Source organism: Myotis lucifugus, unplaced genomic scaffold, assembly GCF_000147115.1.
Source record: "Myotis lucifugus unplaced genomic scaffold, Myoluc2.0 scaffold_107, whole genome shotgun sequence".
Taxonomy (NCBI): Eukaryota; Metazoa; Chordata; class Mammalia; order Chiroptera; family Vespertilionidae; genus Myotis; species Myotis lucifugus.
The window spans coordinates 4,051,429-4,065,784 of NW_005871155.1; the positions used below are offsets into that span (position 1 = coordinate 4,051,429).

The window sequence follows — 14,356 nt, forward strand, 5'->3', positions numbered from 1 at the left end:
CCTTGGCTGGCCTGGGGCCTACAAGCTGGGGGCAGCTCCTGCATTGAGCATCTGCTCCCTGGTGGTCAATACACGTCATAGTGACCGGTCGTTCCACCGTTCATTCCGCAGTTTGGAAGATTTGCATATTAGGCTTTTATTATATAGGACTAGAGGCCCGGTGCACAAAAATTTGTGCACTCGGGGGGGAGAGGGGGTCCCTCAGCCCGGCCTGTGCCCTCTCACAGTCTGGGACCCCTCGGGAGATAACGACCTGCTGGCTTAGGCCTGCTCCCGGGTGGCAGAGGGCAGGCCCAATCCCTAGGTGCAGCCCCTGGTCGGGCTCAGAGCAGGGCTGATTGGGGAGTTGGGGCGCCGCCCCCTGTCATGCACAGAGCAGGGCGGATCAGGAGGTTGCGATGCCACCCTCAGTCACGCTCAGGGTAGGGCCGATTGGGGAGTTGGGGCACCACCCCCTGTCACACTCAAGGCAGGGTCGATGGGGAAGTTGCGATGCCACCCCCTGTCACGCACAGAGCAGAGCCAATCAGGGGGGTTGGGGCTCCGTACCCTGTCACACACAGAGCAGGTCCCATCAGGGGGGTTGGGGCTCTGTACCCTGTCACGCACAGAGCATGGCCGATCAGGGGGTTGGGGAGCTCCCCTTGTCACACACAGAGCAGGGCCCATCAGGGGGTTGGGGAGCTCCCCCCTGTCACGCACAGAACAAGGCCCATCGGGGGTTGAGGAGCGCCCCCCTGTCACTCACAGAGTAGGGCCGATAGGGGAGTTGGGGCACCGCCCCCTGTCACACACAGAGCAGGGCGGATCAGGGGTTTGGGGCGCCACACCCTGTCACACTCAGGGCAGGGCCAATGGGGAGGTTATGGCTCTACCCCGTCACACACAGAGCAGGGCCCGTGGGGGGGGCGGGTTGGGGCGCCGCACCCTGTCACACACAGAGCAGGGCCGATCAGGGGGTTGGGGCGCCGCACCCTGTCACACACAGAGCCGCAGGGCGATCAGGGGATTGGGGAGCTCCCCTCTATCAGGCACAGAGCAGGGCTGATCAGGGGGTTGGGGCGCCTTCCCCTGTCACGAACAGAGCAGGGTGGATAGGGAGGTTGTGGCCCCACCCCCTGTCACACACAGAGCCGCAGGGCGATCAGGGGGTTTGGGCGCTGCCCCCTGTCACACTGATCCTGGTGCCAGGAGGCCTCGCGGCTCCGCTGATCCTGGTGCTGGGAGGCATATTACCCTTTTACTATATAGGATAGAGGCCTGGTGCACGGGTGGGGGCCGGCTGGTTTGCCCTGAAGGGTGTCCTGGATCAGGGTGGGGGTCCCCACTGGGGTGCCTGGCCAGCCTGGATGAGGTGATGATGGCTGTTTGCAGCTGGTCACACCCCCTTCAGGGTGGGGGTCCCCACTGGGGTTCCTGGCCAGTCTGGGTGAGTGGCTGAGGGCTGTTTTCAGGCTGGCGGATGACTGAAGCTCCCAACCGCTCCTTTTTTTCTTTTTTTTTATTCTGGGCCAGCTTTAGTTCTGAGGCTTGGCTCCAGCTCTTAGGCCTCGGCTGCTGAAAGCAGGTATCTGGTTTGTTTGGGTTCTATAATCGAAACACTATTTCAACTCCAGCTCTGAGATCCCGGCTGGCTGAAAGCAGGTTACTGGGGTTTTGTTTAGCTTCTATATTTGTAACAATGTTTCAAACTGCAAGCTCAGAGGCCGGCAGCGGCAGGCGGGGAACGTTGGAGTCCTCCGTCACTGAAGCAAGCAAACCTCATGTTCGCTTCAAGCTGCCTGGCTGCCGGCCGCCATCTTGGCTGGCAGTTAATTTGCATATTGCCCTGATTAGCCAATGGGAAGGGTAGCGGAGTGACACCAATTTGCATGTTTCTCTTTTATTAGTGTAGATAATAATAAAAGCGTAATATGCAAATCAGCCAGACAACCAAACAGAAGAACCACCATCCAGAGGACCTTCCGGATGACCACGCTATGACACCCACTGGCGCCAGGCCAGCCAAGGCAGGTGCAATAAAATTGGTCGGGAAACCTCGCCATCGCCCCACGATTGCCCCGAAGAGGAAGGCCCAGGCCACCCTCTGCAGAGTGATCGATGCGGGGGCTCCATGATCGATCGCACCAAAGAAAGAGGCCTCATCCACCCTTTGTGTGGCAATCAGTCGCAGAGCCCTGGCTGGGTGGGAAAGGCCTCCTTCTGCTGGGTGATCAGTCGTGGAGCCCTGCGATCGATCACCTCAAAGAGGGAGGCCCAAGCTACCAGGCCGGCAGCACTGCAGCGGGTAGGTGGGGCCTCCCTCTGTGCAGCGATCAGTCTGGGGGCCCCGAAATTGATTTCCCCACAGAGGGAGGCCCAGGCCACCAGCCAGCGATCCTGTGGCGAGTGTGTGGGGCCAGCCAGTGATCGCCCTGCAGAGGGAGGTCCAGGCTAGCCAAGTGATCGCACCTCACGCCTGTGCTCGCAGAGGGAGGTGACTGGTGGCGGGGGAGGGAGGGGCAGCACCACACAGATGGCAAGCAGTGGCAGCAGCAGGGGCGGGGCCAGCTGCCAGCAGCCCGGGGAAGGAAAGCCCCGATAGACCCTGATCATCGGCCAGGCCTAGGGAACCCACCTGAGGGGTCCCGAATTGCTAGAGGATGCAGGCTGGGCTGAGGAACACCACCTCCCCCCCCCCCTTCACGAATTTCATGCACCGGGCCTCTAGTTAATAATAGTTGAGCATTTATCATAAGCCCTGATCTATAAGAGTATATTATCTAAAGGAGAAGGAGATTAACTATTAAAATGGTTAAGATAGACATAAATAAAACTTAGAATGTATAAAGGGGTATGTCAGACTTACTCAGTAAATATCCACCTTTAGGATGCAATTCAGGTATTTTCTTTTTATTTCTTTTTTAATTTATCTTTATTGTTGGAAGTGTTACAGATGTCTCCCTTTTTTCCCATTGACACCTTCTAGCCCCCGCTTCCTGCCCCCATAAATCAAGTATTTTCATAAAATTATTTCAGTTTTTTATAATGGCCAGTTGGTTGGGCATTGTCCTGTGCACCGAAAATTTGCCAGTTCGATTCCCAGTAGGAGGTTTGTAGGAGGCAGCCCATTGATGTTCCTCTCTCACATCGATGTTTTTCTCTCTTCCTCTCCCTCTCTCTCTCCCTTCCTCCCTCTCTCCCTCCCTCCCTCCCTTCCTCCCTTCCACTCATTCTAAAAACCAATGGAAAAAATATCCTCAGGTGAGGATTAACAACAATGGAAAAAACAGTTAAGTTTGAAGAAAGAATTGTTTCTGTAAAAACTAAGTTAATTGAAACAATTTGGTTGACAAGTTAATAAAATCAGTGTTGAATTACATTTGGATGGAATAACTATAAAAATTGGGGATATCATATAAATATGAAAGGATTCTGTACCCTAATTGTTTCAGAAGTTCCTGAGTTTTTGGTGTACTTTTTTTTAAATTCCAGGGTTCATGATATTTGATAGATAGATAGATAGATGATAGATAGATAGATACTATTTAATCAGAACAACTTGGAAATCATAGAGAGTTGTTTTATGAGTGTGGTTTAAACAAAAGAGAAAGTGCAGAATTTTAGTACCTCTATTGAAAGAAAAGGCCTTCACAACTGTATGCATGTTTGTGTTTTAAATTAAACATTTTAATAATTTTGTTTTTTAATGATTTCCCTCTCCATCTGACTAACCACCAATCCCAGTAAATCTAGGAATTTCTTCTGTATTTATTTAATACAGTATTCCTTTCAAACATAAAATCTAGTTTAAACACAGAACTATTATTTGACATGAGAGTAAAGCACAGTAATGGTGACAGCATTAATGCAGTTTCTTAGTGGTAGCTACTTTTTTTTATTAACATCACCTATGTGACTTATGTGCCTGTTACAACTGGTTGTGGATAAAACTGCTCAGCTTTATGAAACAAATGTGAATAAGATTTACTTTTATTTTTTAGCTCAATTGCATCTCTGAAAACTCTTGATTCTCATTCATATGCTTAAATAAGGAGGTTGTGTTTTTCTTGTGCCTTCTTGAAGGTGTGATCCTTATTTCCCTGGCACTATGTGCTGATGCTGTTATTGGAAATGTTCAAGAGAAGGCTATGAAACTGCATAACGCCTCTAACTCAGAAATGGTAAATATTCTAGTGTTTTTTTTCTTCACAACACACAGACTAAAAATGGTGATATATTTAACTTTATGAAATAGTTATGGTATTGAAGACTGGCGTTGCATTTTAAAACTGGTTTATCGTTGCCCTAGCTGGTTTGGCTCAGTGAATAGAACATCGGCCTTCAGGTTTAATTCTGGTGAAGGGCACATGCCTGGGTTGCAGCCTCCATCTCCAATAGGGGGCTTGCAGGAGACGGCCAATCAATGACTCTCTCTCATCATTGATGTTTCTATCTCTCGCTCTCCTTTCTTCTCTGAAATCAATAAAAATATATGTTTTAAAAAACCAAAAAACTAGTTTATCATTATTTTCATAAAAGTAATGCATTCAAACATAGGAAAGTAAAAAATAAAAATGCTACTATCACTGCTAATAGCTAATGGTATGGTATTTGATAAATTTTTCCTCAATGATTTATACTTTTTACATATTAAAAAGATCCTTTGATCATTTTTCTCCTATCTTTGTATTTGGTATTATTTTCCATTTAGAAGTTTGTAATTTTTATGTGGTCAGGTTTATCTTTTCCTCGTGGCTTCTGGCTATATATTATGATTGAAACAGGCTTTCCTAACACTAAGATTTAAGAATTTTACTCATGTTGCCTATTTTATGATTTCCTTTTTTAAATATATATATATATATATATATATATATATATATATATATATATATATATAGTGATTGATTTCAGAGAGAGGAAGGGAGAGGGAGAGAAAGATAGAACCATCAATGATGAGAGAGAATCCATTGATTGGCTGCCTCCTGCACGCCCCCAACTGGGGATAGAGCCCACAACCCGGGCATATGCCCTTCACCGGAATCAAACCTGGGACCCTTCAGTCCACAGGCCAATGCTCTATCCACTGAGCCAGACCAACTAGGACTATGATTTCCTTTTTTATTAAATCTTTGATCCACCCAAAACTTTAAAAATTTTCCTCCATATGGTTGTTCACTCATCCCAATATCATGTACTGAATAATCCACTTTTTTAGCTTACTTTAAGTGCCTTCTTTATTATTTCATATTCTAACTTAGCATCCAGAATTATATTCTTTTATATTTATTTCTGCACCAGAACCATATGATGACAGTAGTTTTATCCAACATTTACCATCTATTAGGACTAGCCACCATTGTTCCTTTTGTTTTTCAGAATAATACTACCAATAGTTATTCTTGGGTATTCATGTCCCCAAATAAAGTAGAAATGTCATTGGTATTATGATTGGTATGGCATTGAATTATAAATTAAATTAGGGAGAATGGAATCTGTGCCCTTAATTCTTTCAATCCAAGAATTAAGGTATGAGTTTCCTTTTCAAGTTTTTTTTTATGTCCCTTAGATTCTAAAGTTTTCTTCATATAAATCTAACATATTTCTTTTGAAGTTAATGTTAGATGTTTCACCTTTTTGCCATTGTTACTGCAAATAATGCCTTTCTTCCAATGTATCTTCTAACTGGTCGGTATTTGTATATAGGAAAGTTATGGTGTGTGTGTTTACATTCATTTTATAGCCATCCAACTTGCTAGAGAGACAGAGCAGACTGCATAAAGGAGTTACAGGACTGGCCTTTCCTGTTTTTTTGTCAGTATAGTGGGATGCGCTAAGTCTCTAGGAACATAGGAACTTTAATCTTGTCATCATTTCCTTGATCATCATCATCACTAGTCCTAGATAAGATAAAGAAAAAATAATTAAGAAAGTGTAAGTAGTCAGAAAGTTAATGTAGTACAGTGGTTATGACCATAGGCTCTGGTCTAAGATGGCTTCAGTTCATATCCTATTTTTCCTAGCCCTCTTGTTTGGGGAAGATGGTAATATATGTTTTAGTTTCTTCATCTATAAATTGGGAAATGATGATTAAAAGTACTCATGTCATAGGTTGGTTGTGAGAAATAAATGTAGTAATTGACATAGGGCATTAGTAGTACATAACAGTTATTTAAGTTTGTTTCTGTTTCGGCTTATGATGAGTGTAATACACTGGGATAGAAAGCTTGGTAGGAAAATTGAGAAATTAAGCAATAAATATGCAGTATACTGCTTATTTTTGTTATATTTTAATGTCTTTCCAAACTTAACTTTTGGGTTTTTCATGTTAATAAGTAGCTATAAAGATTTTTTGTTGTGTTTGTGTATGTTTTTAGAATCCCAACATTCAAATCTGGTTTGACTTTAGTAATTAAACCAGTCAAAAAATGAATAATTATGGAACTGTTGTAGGCTACAGGAAAGGCACCAGGTGTTAGGCCAGTGGGGTCAGGCCGGACCTGGGTTCAGCAACCTTGGTACTTGGGGTCTGTCTAGACAAAGACCCAAACTGTAAGAGAACATCTATGTATAAAAGGCTAATATGCTAAGTGTCCGACCATTCGACCGGTAGCTATGACACACACTGACCAGCAGGGGGAAGACGCTCAGTGCACAGGCATGGAAACATGGAACAGACTGATGAATCTCAGAGAGAAGGGGGGAGGTGAAGGGTGGGAAGAGATTAACCAAAGATCTTATATGCATACTAGAGGCCTGGTACACGGATTCATGCACAGGTGGGATCCCTCATCCTGGCCTGTGGGGATCAGGCTGAATCCATGCACTGGGCCTCTGACATCCCCCAAGGGGTCCTGAATTGCAAGAGGGTGCAGGCCAGGTCGAGGGACCCCACCGGCACACGCATCCCTGCACCGGGCCTCTAGTTTATTTATAAAGTCACAGAGGTAGAAGAATTAATTTGTAAAAGAAATAGACTTAGGAAACAAGTTATAAAGGTAAAGGAAGGGCCCTTGGAGCTTGGGAGTGAAAAAGGTAATGGTAACATGCCTGGGGGGAGAGTGAGGGGAAGGGAAAAGCTCACTGGGTCCTCAGTGCTAAAGGATTTAGGGGAGGTCCCAGGAGAAGATCTCATAGAATATTCAGCAGCTTTCCAAGTGGGTCCTTTCAGGGTCTAGGTCTCCACTAATTGATTGGTGTGCACACGGGCAGTGGGTTTATTAGTCAATGCAGCCGGTTGGTCCTGAGGTCAGCCGGGTGTCCCTTGACTGGTTTTGCTGCTTTTCTGGGCCAGGAGCTGAAATACAATTGAGGCCTGGATGTTGTCTCTAGGAAGAATGGTCAGGAAATCCAACTGAAAGGTCACCCTGGGGGTGAGGCCCCCCCTACAGTTGTCCTTTTCTAGGCACCTGGCGCTTTCCACCCCAGTGACCTTCTGTACCTGGCCCATCATCCTTGCTCTGCTCATGTCTGTCTAACTGCCTGCCACAGAACCATATATGAAGGGGTTAGTACTACTGTGTTATATTGCACATAAAATAAAGCGTAGACTTTTAAAGAGGATCAGCCATTATTTCCAGAAAGTTAAGCCATATTGAAACAATGATGTTACTTTAAAAATGGTTTGTTCTACAAATTTAATTTAATAGATTAATTGAGCCACAGTTGAAAATCCTTCATTTTCTACCTTTGGTTTAATATCACTTTTTTTCCATTTTATTTTTGTCTACTCTAGGTTTTGTATTCGTATTCAATCGGTTTTGTGTACATTTTATTGGGATTGACATGCACTAGTGGATTAGGCCCTGCAGTAACATTTTGTTCAAAGGTAAACACTAATCACATTTTAAAAAATAAACATCTTTCATTAAATAGTTTCCTCTGTATATCTGATTCCCCTTGTTCAAAATACTATTTTTAATGTAATTTGGTAACTCCTTTATATATAGATCAAAAATTATTTCAGAATTGAAATGATTTATACTTAAATTTGTTTTATCCTTGCTCTACCCTATAATATAATGTTTAAACTATTAATGATGTAGAAGTTGTGGATTTTAAATTTCATCATTATTTTTCCATTAAATCAAAACTAAATAAGAATCTTTGCTTGATTGCATTGTTTGAATGGCTTATTATTGCTCAAGAAGTTGATGAAAGTGTGGTTTTATTTCATTTGTAATACCTCAGGGTTTGTTTTGCATTTTTCTCACAGGCTTTTTTATATGTTGCAGAATCTAATGCGAACCTATGGTTATGCTTTTCTTTTTTCCCTCACTGGATATTTTGGAATTTCCTTTGTCCTGGCTTTGATTAAAAATTTCGGTGCACTTCTTGCTGTAACAGGTAGGAATAATATACCTGCTTAGATTATAAAATAAGCATTTAAATTTTCTCTGATGCTCTTTTTCAAAAGATTAGTACCTAATCTTCATTAAAAAGAGAATTGTCATATTTTTCCAATTCCTGGGCTTATGGTATGTTTTTTTAATTCTAAAGAAAATGATGTTTAATCGTAATTTTTTATCTGAAGGTTTAATTTTAAAGTCAAACATATGCATTTATCGAAATAGTAACCTTTATATACATTAAAATAAGGTTTTATTAAAAAGTATAATGGATGAACGTCTGCATAGAAACATAGTAGCTTTATACACTGTATAACTGAAAATTTCAGTTTTGTTGAAGTTAAAGTATGACAGATCTGTTTTGAACAAAGCTTTTTGGACACTTGCCAGGACATCAACCAAATGAGCTTTTCTTTTCACTAGCAATTATTAGGCACCTGCTCTGTGCGGGGACTTTGCTTCCACTTTAGAGGCATGGAATTTGTATTTGTTCTGCTGCGGAGGAGTGAGGAAAACAGATGAGGGGCTACAGGTGAGGCCTGAAGAGGGCAACAGATGGCTCCCACTACTACCTTGAATTGTTTGCCACATGAACAGTACAGATGATGAGTGCTCTTGGCGTCTCCCATGTGGAGAGAGCCCTGACGCCAGGATTGCAAGAAGTGGAAGAGCTCTGGCTTGCGTGTCAGAGAAGGTGGAGCCCAGTCCCAGCTCTGATGCAGGTTAATGACTTGTGACCTGGAGAGCAAGTCTCTCCTCTTCTGTGGGCTTCATTTCTCTTTTGTGTACTAATTGATTGAACTCGATTTATTTCCAGCAGAGATCTGTAGAATTGTAATTCATAATGCATATATATATGTATATTAGTCAATTTATCCGATTTTAATTTTCTATGGTTCTAGAGAAATACGTATTTTAATACCACAGAGTTAAACAAATGAACAAATACCTCTGTCTTTGTAAGAGTATATTTGCTTTCTAACTTTTCTCTTTATTTGCTCTGGTATGACTCTCCTTTTGAAAATTTGCATCCCTAATGATAGAGGGATTTGGCTGTAGAATAGACCATATTACTAATCATTCAATTCATCTCATGCTGTCAAGAAAGATTGCAAATTCATATACTTAGCTTGGGTCCCAATTTTGCTTGTAAGATAGTAATTGTTTTAAACAGTTACTTATATCAATTGGTATGCATTGATTGAACCCTGATGTTCGTATAAAGAAATGTGAGCCCTAGATGGCTTGGCTCAGTGGTTAGAGTTGGCCCTCAGACCAAAGGGTCTCAGGTTCCATTCCCAGTCAAGGGCACATGCGTTGGTTGGTTGCAGGTTTCCCAGAGCTGTGCAGGAAGCAGCCAATATTGCATCTTTGCCACGTGGATGTTTGTCTCTCTTTCTCCCCCCCCCCCCCCCCCCAGAAATTAATGGGAAAATAAAATATCCTGAGTTAGAATTTAAAAAAAGAAAGAAAAGAATTGTGAGATGCAGTCCTGGTCTTGAAGGTTTAGGCCGGTCTATTTCTAGCTTGTTAAAAGAAATCCAGAAGTGGCGATAATAATTATAGTTAATGCGCACATAGCCCTTACTTTGCACCAGTCACTATTTTATGTAGTTTACATATATTTTATCTTAATCTTTGCTCTTACCCCATGCGGTATACTGCCTCTTGAGCTGGTGTGGTGTCTCCATGCTCATCAGGAATCCAGGCTTCTTCTATGTATTCTGCCATCTTATTCCTCATTCCAGTCAATGAGATGGAGAGAAGATGAAATACACATTTCTCTTTATGGAAACTTCCTATAAATCACACTCCTAGAGACAGCACTTTTTCTCACATTTTCATTGGCCAAAATCTAATCACATGATCACACCTAGTTGTAGGAGAGGCTGAAAGTTATGCCCATTTAAAAAAAGGGGGAGAGGGGTCCGTTTACTAAAGTAAAAGAAAAGACAGATTTGGGAATCAGGCTCTGATACATATTTCCAAAACAGTATCTTCATTTGGTATTCATTCATTCATGCATTGGACAATAAGTACCAGGAATTATAGAGTCTGGGAATATAAGGATGAATGAGACAAGGAATTAAGTAAAGTACACAGTCTAATGGGAAGATAGCAACTGATAATGAAAAGTAAGGGAAAAGCTGTAATGGAGATATATGCAGTTGCTTATATCTACCTGGATAGGACTAAGGAGGAAGGTTTCGGGGCTTGCAACAGACTTAATTTGAAGTAATAACTTCAAGGATAAGTAAAAGTTAATACAGATAAAGAGGATTGTAAGGATTACTCATCAGCTTAATCAGAGATGACCGCTATTAAGATATTAGATTGCTACTTTTAAAGACTAACCCCTAATCATATCTTCTTTGGGAAAGCTTTGCGTTCCTGCCAAACTAAGTCTCTCTAAGGACGAGGTGGAGAACATCCGGCCCGAGGGCCATATAAGGCCAGCAAAATCATTAGGTCTGGCCCTGCCAAGGCATTAGGGGTGAGTTAATTAAATGTTTGAGCAAATATAGCAAGCTAATTTTTAAGTTGATAATTTTGTTTGGCCCTCGAATGATGTTATAAATATCCAAATGGCCCTTGGCAGAAAAAGGTCCCCACCCCTGAATATGCCTCCATCATGTCATGGCCTCCATGTATTTACTAGATGGCCTCAAGTATTTACTACCGGTGAGCTTTAACATTTATCTATAATATTTAATGTCTGTACCCTTACTAGACTATAAATTCCATAGTAGCAGCAACAGTTAGTTTTTATTTGCTTTTTTTTAACTTTATTTTTTTTAATATGTTTTCATTGATTTCAAAGAAGGGAGGAAAGAGAGATAGAAACATCAGTAATGAGGGAGAATCATTGATTGGCTGCCTCCTGTATGCTTCCTCCTGGGAATCAGTTGAGCCTGCAACCTGAGCATATGCTCTGACCGGAAATCGAACCGTGACTTCCTGGTTTTTAGGTCACCACTCAACCACACGGGCTGGGCTGTTTGCTTTTTGCTTTCCATTGTTTCCTTGCGCCTCATAAAGATCCTAGCACATAGTAGGCTTTGTAAATACGTGTTGAATGAATGATTTCCAAAATTATTTCCAGGACAGTAGGCACATTCTAAACCAACCTTTCTTCCTACAGTGACAACAGGAAGAAAAGCCATGACCATTGTACTTTCATTTATATTCTTTGCTAAGCCATTCACATTTCAGTAAGTATGTTTAATTCAACAAGTTTCTCAGCTTTTACTTTGTTCCACATTCCCTCTGAAACAGCCTTAATTCTTTATAAAGCATATTTTTATCTCTCTCCCTAATTTATTGATGTCTTCTGTTTCAGAAGTTTATGTAATTATTTTGAAGAAATCATTTTATACACTTAAATTCTCTAACCAGAGTCCCAGGGCAAATGTGATCTTGTTTGCAATATAAATGAATATGAGCTACATCTTGAGATTAAGGGATTCATTCCCCCTTGTCCTAGTGCAAATATATGAAATAGATATATATAATTTTTTTTTAAATTATTGGTTTGTTTCCCTGCTTTTTCCCGCAAAGGAGTGAGGTAGAGAAGAATTCTATCTGTTGTGCCCTAATGATTTAGTTTGTGGCTTTTTGTGAAAGCCTTTATTGTTTTCTGTACTGTCAAGATGTGTTTGAAATTAGCATCATTTAAAGCAATGATGCTAGCAATTCCTAATCAGTCAGATCTAATCTGATCTAAAGAATCACTTACCTTGATTAGGAATTGAGAAGATTCAAACCTAGAAATTATCAATGTATAAAATTAAAGGTAACTACAAAATAAATTTCCATCCATATATTTTGTTTTCTATAAATTGATTACTCTTTCTACATGTGGAAGGTATACATTATGGTAATCTTTGCCAATTCATCTTTCTGTGGATGTTTCCCTTTTTATCTCCATATTTTCTACCCACCTGGGATAACTAGTTGTATTCCCAAGATGGCCATTGGCAGATTTACGAATCCAGGGCTTTTAAGTGTACTCTTAAGACTTCTGGTGGGAATTGGACTTTGAATTTTCTATTATCCAAAAATTCAAATGAACTATATTTAGTAGTTTGTAAAATACCTTAATTCTATATATACACTTAACATACTAGTAAAATATGAAATTCTAATCTGATCTAAAACTATCTTTGTTTTAACACTTATTGCAGGTTTCCCATTTCAAAATTTTATTTTATTGCATGGTTTTTGTGAATTTATCACCAAATTCTGTGGTGAATAATAAATTATCTTAATATTAAACTTTTTTTAATATATATTTTTTCTCTTAGGTACATATGGTCTGGTTTGTTAGTTGTCCTTGGTATATTTCTCAATGTTTACAGCAAAAATATGGATAAAATAAAACTACCATCGATATATGATCTGATAAACAAGACAGTGGAAGTGAAAAAATCAAGGACGTTGGCACAAACTGTGTAGCGGTGATGCCTGCTGTTTCATATAGAATTCTAAGGACCAATCGTCAATTAATTCACTTGCCAAAGGGATTATTATAAAAACCAAAGGAACTGACGGCATTTGTGACTGGATTACATATGAAGTCAGCCTTTTTCCTCAGAGCACTTTTTGACTGTTTGGCTTCTGAAGCAATCAAGAGAGCAGCATCTGTCACACCTTAGAATAATATGTCAATATAAAGGACTGTAATTATGAGCAGTTTGTTGAGAATTTCACTGGAAATGGACCATGGTGTAAGACTAATTAGATATCATTATGGCATATCAGAGAAACTGATATGTAATAGACTGTTTTGTCTTCATTCCATTTTGGTGGTATTTAAATTGATTCTCTGTTATAAGAGTGAACTGATGATTTAAAGTCTAGTGATAATAACTTCATTATAAATAAAAATTATTCTGTGATTATTTTATTAAAGAATGTGTTGATAGAATTTTGTTATAAAGAGGGAAGTAAAGATTGGAGTAAGGCTTTACATAAACTTTAAAACTTAGGGCTTTCTCTGATAACTTAAAAATATTCTTTAGAGAAAACATGCTTTAATTTTTCTGTGAAATATAGCCAGTATAGTAAAAGGAGACAATATACTGCACCCTATAAGTATATATCACAAGAAAAACTTGCTACTATTCATCAAAGAGGTGCTAAAAGATTTAATCATTAGGATTCTTTAATTGAAGGCAAAATAATTGATGTCTTAAATTATTATAAAATAATAAGATTGTCATCATTTTTCTTATACAATTGAATTTGGAATTTATTTTGTCAGGTTGCAGATGTAATAAGGTAACCTTAAGAAATACAAATAGATATAGCAAATTTGTACAGTTTGTTGCTTGCACGGTTTTCGTCTAAACTCATAAGATTTTTGCCCTTATGTTTTAGCAGTGAGTTTTTGGAATTGCTTCTACTATATTTTTTAAAATGCTACTCATCTTCATTTTCAGTGTAAGTAATGTTGATTAAAACAGTATCTCTGCTATTGGTGATATTACTTGTATTTTGTCAGTATAATATACTTGGAATATTTAATCTCAATTCTTAAAATTCTATTGTATGATGATGGTGACTTTAACCTGTTATGTGCTTTTGTACATCAGAGCTCGTGGTAATTTAAGAATCTAGCATAAGGAATTTGGACTGATTTTTTATTTGTTATATGTTAAAATACTGTGGGTGTTTTATTTCGAAGTGGCAATCAGTTTTAAGTTTCCATATTTTAAAACGAAAGGAATCTTAATTTCTACTTTATAATGCTGCCTTAAACTCTAAGACAATAAGGATTTGTGCTTTTAAAAAAAGTTATTTTTCCAAGTCCTTGATAAAATAATGTAATTTTAACTTAATATGGGCACCATTTTACCTCCATGCTTTTCTAATTTTTTTACCACTGTTTGCCTATTACAAACTCATCACATCCCCCAATTTTAAACTGTTTAGCACTGTTTAAAAAATCAGTTTTCCAGCCTAACCCTTTATAACTCCATTTCCCTTTTCTACCTGCCATCAGATGAAGATAAACTTTATCTCAC

The 14,356-nt window shown here is 40.0% G+C and overlaps 1 protein-coding gene across 1 annotated transcript in view; it reads left to right on the top strand.

The window, feature by feature from the left end:
• SLC35B3 (solute carrier family 35 member B3) overlaps nucleotides 1-13,813 on the top strand; it is a 29,388-nt gene extending 15,575 nt beyond the window's left edge. The window contains exons 7-11 of the mRNA XM_014459362.2: nucleotides 4,066-4,163; nucleotides 7,718-7,810; nucleotides 8,217-8,328; nucleotides 11,473-11,542; nucleotides 12,635-13,813. Coding sequence (XP_014314848.2) covers nucleotides 4,066-4,163; nucleotides 7,718-7,810; nucleotides 8,217-8,328; nucleotides 11,473-11,542; nucleotides 12,635-12,785 — 524 coding nt within the window. The 3' untranslated portion in view covers nucleotides 12,786-13,813. The remainder of the gene's footprint in view (nucleotides 1-4,065; nucleotides 4,164-7,717; nucleotides 7,811-8,216; nucleotides 8,329-11,472; nucleotides 11,543-12,634) is intronic.
• The last annotated feature ends 543 nt before the right edge of the window (nucleotides 13,814-14,356 follow it).